The sequence below is a fragment of the Hevea brasiliensis genome, chromosome 17 (assembly GCF_030052815.1).
Source record: "Hevea brasiliensis isolate MT/VB/25A 57/8 chromosome 17, ASM3005281v1, whole genome shotgun sequence".
Lineage (NCBI taxonomy): Eukaryota > Viridiplantae > Streptophyta > Magnoliopsida > Malpighiales > Euphorbiaceae > Hevea > Hevea brasiliensis.
The window spans coordinates 10,931,846-10,935,692 of NC_079509.1; the positions used below are offsets into that span (position 1 = coordinate 10,931,846).

General features: G+C 36.9%; 1 protein-coding gene across 1 annotated transcript; it reads right to left on the reverse strand.

Moving 5' to 3' along the window:
• LOC110656923 (flavin-containing monooxygenase FMO GS-OX-like 9) lies at positions 1 to 3,428 on the reverse strand. Its single transcript, XM_021813916.2, has 7 exons — positions 2,775 to 3,428; positions 2,372 to 2,442; positions 2,124 to 2,282; positions 1,908 to 1,990; positions 1,259 to 1,394; positions 972 to 1,145; positions 1 to 419 (listed from the first exon to the last, which is right to left on the reverse strand). Exons 1-7 carry the CDS (start codon positions 3,328 to 3,330, stop codon positions 219 to 221), a joined length of 1,380 nt encoding a protein of 459 aa, XP_021669608.2. The 5' UTR covers positions 3,331 to 3,428; the 3' UTR covers positions 1 to 218.
• Between the last annotated feature and the right edge of the window lie 419 nt (positions 3,429 to 3,847).

The window sequence follows — 3,847 nt, forward strand, 5'->3', positions numbered from 1 at the left end:
AAAAACAGAAGCAGAGTTGTATATAGATACTCTTGAACCATACTTCGCCAAAATTGATTGGAAAACAATTATGATTGAATATCTTTTCTCCAATACCCTATAGCAATCCCCCTCAAATTTTTTCCCCTCCACCTTAAACAATGAATCATAAACAGACAGACAGATTGATATTAAAAAGAGTGGTCCAAACAAAACCCCAAAAAAAAAAAAAGGAAAGTCTAGATAGTAAAATCTTGAACCCCAAGTTGTTGAGTGAAATGAGGACTTTGAAGAGCCTCTTGAAGCAAATCATGGTCATCCCAGGAGTCCCTGTATGTCTCCAGGTTGGCATCAGCATTTACTAAGGCCGATATGCAGAGCTGTTTCCTCCATTCTTCTAAGCGAGGGAATCCAACATGATCTGCATATCTGTCACAATACTGCAACAAAAAGCAAAGTTAAATTGCATTTACTTAGCTTCAATTCCACTCCTTTGCCTCACAAAAATTGGATTTAAAGGTATGACCTTTGACAATGACAGAATCCTTTTTCCAGCTCATGCAACTTTGCCTAATGAAATAAAGAAACTTCATTGGATGCATGCACAAACTAACTAATTATTGCCCCAAATACTTATTTCTGTACCAAGTTGGATAAAACTATAATAGAACTCCAACCAATCAGCAAGTTAACTTGGTCAATGGCTTAATGATCAAGCACATGTCTCATAATGCAGAATGCTGGATATTCAAATTTTGATAAATCCCCTTCCTTTTTAAGCCAAAAAAGAGAAGGGAGGGGGGGGGGGGGGGGGGGGGGGTTGGTGGGTTGTGGGGTGTGGTGTGGATGTGAGTGTGGGTGTGGGGTGGGGTTGTGGTTAATATTGAATTATAAAAACAAAACCCCTGTTAGTGTTATGATACTATTATGATTAAATGTGTAGTTGCAATATCGACTGAAGAAATTGAAGAGAAGTGTACTAGTTTGTGTACCTCAAAATCTGCAATATCATGAGTGTTGTGCTTAGGAATGCCAGCAGCATCCCTTGATTGATAAAACTCCTTAATGGCAAGCATCATCTCATCCCATGATGGAAGCTTTCTTTTCCCAGACAGCAGTTGAGCTATCCATTTTGCTTGTGATTCAAAGAAAGGGAACCCTATGATCTACATGAAAAAAAAATCCCAATATAATTTTATGTTATAAAATAATTGCTTGTATTACATAATTATAGAAAAACGGTATTAGAATGAGTAGAATAGAATCATAAGAGGTGTACCTTTCTAGGTATGCCTATAAAGGACAGAGAGGGAGCAAGCGATGGAGGGAAGGTGTGCTCATACAAAGGTCCCACTTTACCATCTTCCACACTCACTATTCCTTTAGTGTCAAGAAATGGGAATGTGTACGTATACCTACACATGCCCAATTTATAATCATTATTTTTTTATACATAAATTAAAAAATATATAATAGTTTTTTTTTTACACTAACCTATTAATTATTATTATTGTCTCCATTTGAAAATATAGGCTTAGTGCTAGAGATCTGCACCCCCCGATGCGGATCTAAGGTCCCACCAAAGTATTCATGGTTGAAAGTCACAAATTAATGATCATCTAATCAGTAATCACCCAACCTTTTGGCATTGAAAAATGGAAATCTCCTACTTGGTATATTCATACGATCAAAATGGTCAAGTGGTAAGTAATTTAAGTTTTTTTTTTTTAATTGGAAATTATATATAAAAAAAAAAAACAATATAAGCCAATGTCAGAAAATTAAGTCATTTTGCATATTTACTGTGAGGTCCTTTGGCTATGGGTCATGGTCTAGTAGATGAAAATCCATGCAGGGGATTGTACCTTGCGTCACGTAAAATAGTGAAATATCTAATTGGGAATTCATTATTGAGTTTTCAAATTTACCCTGTGCAGTATAAGATGGTGTCGGCAATGACCTGAGACCCATCTGCAAATACCACCCTCCCATCTTCTTCAAGGAATTCTATCTGAAAAAATGGTTTGTTTTACCAATTTGAATGTTAATGATATATAATCAGAAAATGAAAGCAAATTTGTATCATATTGTGTAAAGAAAGTGATTAACTTAATTGGGTAATTAAAGAAATGATTTATACATACCTGTGGACGAAGATGCAAGTTTTCATGATGGGAGATGACTTTGGATAAACCGGGTGTGATCTCAAGGGATTTGGCACTGAGGTGAACGTCCTTTGCTACTTGTACCAGCTCCATAGATATATCTTGCCCACTTAGTGAATTCCCCACAACCACAACTACCTGCAGAAATTAAAGAAACAATCTCTTTATATGAATAGAGATGATTTTGATCTTCAATTGATGTACTGGGAACCAGAATATTACTGTACCTCATTGCGAAATGGCTCTGGAACCCTGTAAATGTGACTGTGCATATGCTTCCTCTTCCATGTATCCATCCCTTCAAGAATGAATTAAACATACAGATAACATCCAAATTATTGACCAAAACAGAAACAGATGTTAACATTAAAAGCAAGAAAAGAAAAAGAGAAAATCGTCAAAGAATCTGAAAAGAAAAATGTGCTACTTCTGCCAATGACTAATTAGTTACATAAACGTTTTCCTTCTTTTTCTTGATGATTTGACTGTAACTTTTGAGCTAGCTAGCGTGAAGAAAATTCATGAATAGATTCTCTATTCATTTTCAGTCTAAAGTGACTTTCTTTCTTCCGCTGATCAGAATAATGTGAGATTGAAACAGAGAGGTGTTTTTTTTTTTTTTGCAGAGACCTTTAATGGTAGGCATCCTAGGATGAGAGTAATGACCAGTAGCGACAACCACCGCATCAAAAACCTCTTCCACTTCTTTTTTTCCATTGTTTTCTTCTCTACTCTTTACAACCCATTTCAAATCTTCTTTAAACTCGCCATAATCCAATATTCCTGCATACTCTACTCTAGTATTAAACCTTATCATCTTCCTTAAATCAAAGTGATCACAAAAATCCTTAAGATATAACCAAAGTTCCTTATGGCCGGGAAATCTCCTCATATCTCTACCTTTCTTCACCATGAATGGGAAATCTGTGTAACCCATGATCTCCCTAGGGGATACTAATCTAAGAGACGCATAAATACTACTATGCACTTCTAAGAACTTGTTCCTCCCTAAACGATCTTCTTTCTCTACATTTGGTTCATACAACCATTGTCCACCAACATCGTGTTTTTGCTCCAAAACCACCACCCTATGACCTTCTTTCCTCAGCTCTCTCGCCGCCACTAGCCCTGACGGTCCTGCCCCGATCACGCAGACATTTTTCGATTGGCTCAACTCGGAGACCATGGTGTGAAATGGGTTCACAAAATGAAAAAAAAAGAAGGGAAATTTCCTCTTTCGTGGCGAGAAATATTAACGGGTTGGTGTGTATGAAAATGTGCATAGATGATGTGGGGTTTTTATAATTGAAACTTACCACTGTGCTCGTAAATACCTACCCGAAAAAATGCAAATAAAGCAGATATATTAATAATAATCATAATGTTCTAAGAAAGAGATGGTTTGCTTGCTGGGAGACACACGTGACAGTTTTAAATGATGATTCTCCCTCCCCCCCCCCCCCCCCCTCTTTCCCTGACCTTTGATCCATTGCTTAACCTGATTTCCATTCTGATATGACAACATATATATTACCACCTATTGTAATTCTAGAGAGAGAAACTTTCCTTTGTCTTAGTGCTTTTTAAAAATTTTCCTTTCATTTTTTTCTCTTGTCAATCCATAACCTCCCTGTCATGACCCAATCTATGGGCAGAACTGGCACTAGGACCTTGGCCAGCCTAAAACCTCCTGTAGTAAGCCT

Coding starts and splice junctions, on each gene's coding strand:
- LOC110656923 (XM_021813916.2), bottom strand. CDS start 3,330: ATGGTCTCCGAGTTGAGCCAATCGAAAAATGTCTGCGTGATCGGGGCA. Junction 2,443..2,774: donor TAGGATGCCTACCATTAAAG/GTCTCTGCAAAA, acceptor TCATTCTTGAAG/GGATGGATACATGGAAGAGG. Junction 1,991..2,123: donor ACTTGCATCTTCGTCCACAG/GTATGTATAAAT, acceptor CCATTTTTTCAG/ATAGAATTCCTTGAAGAAGA.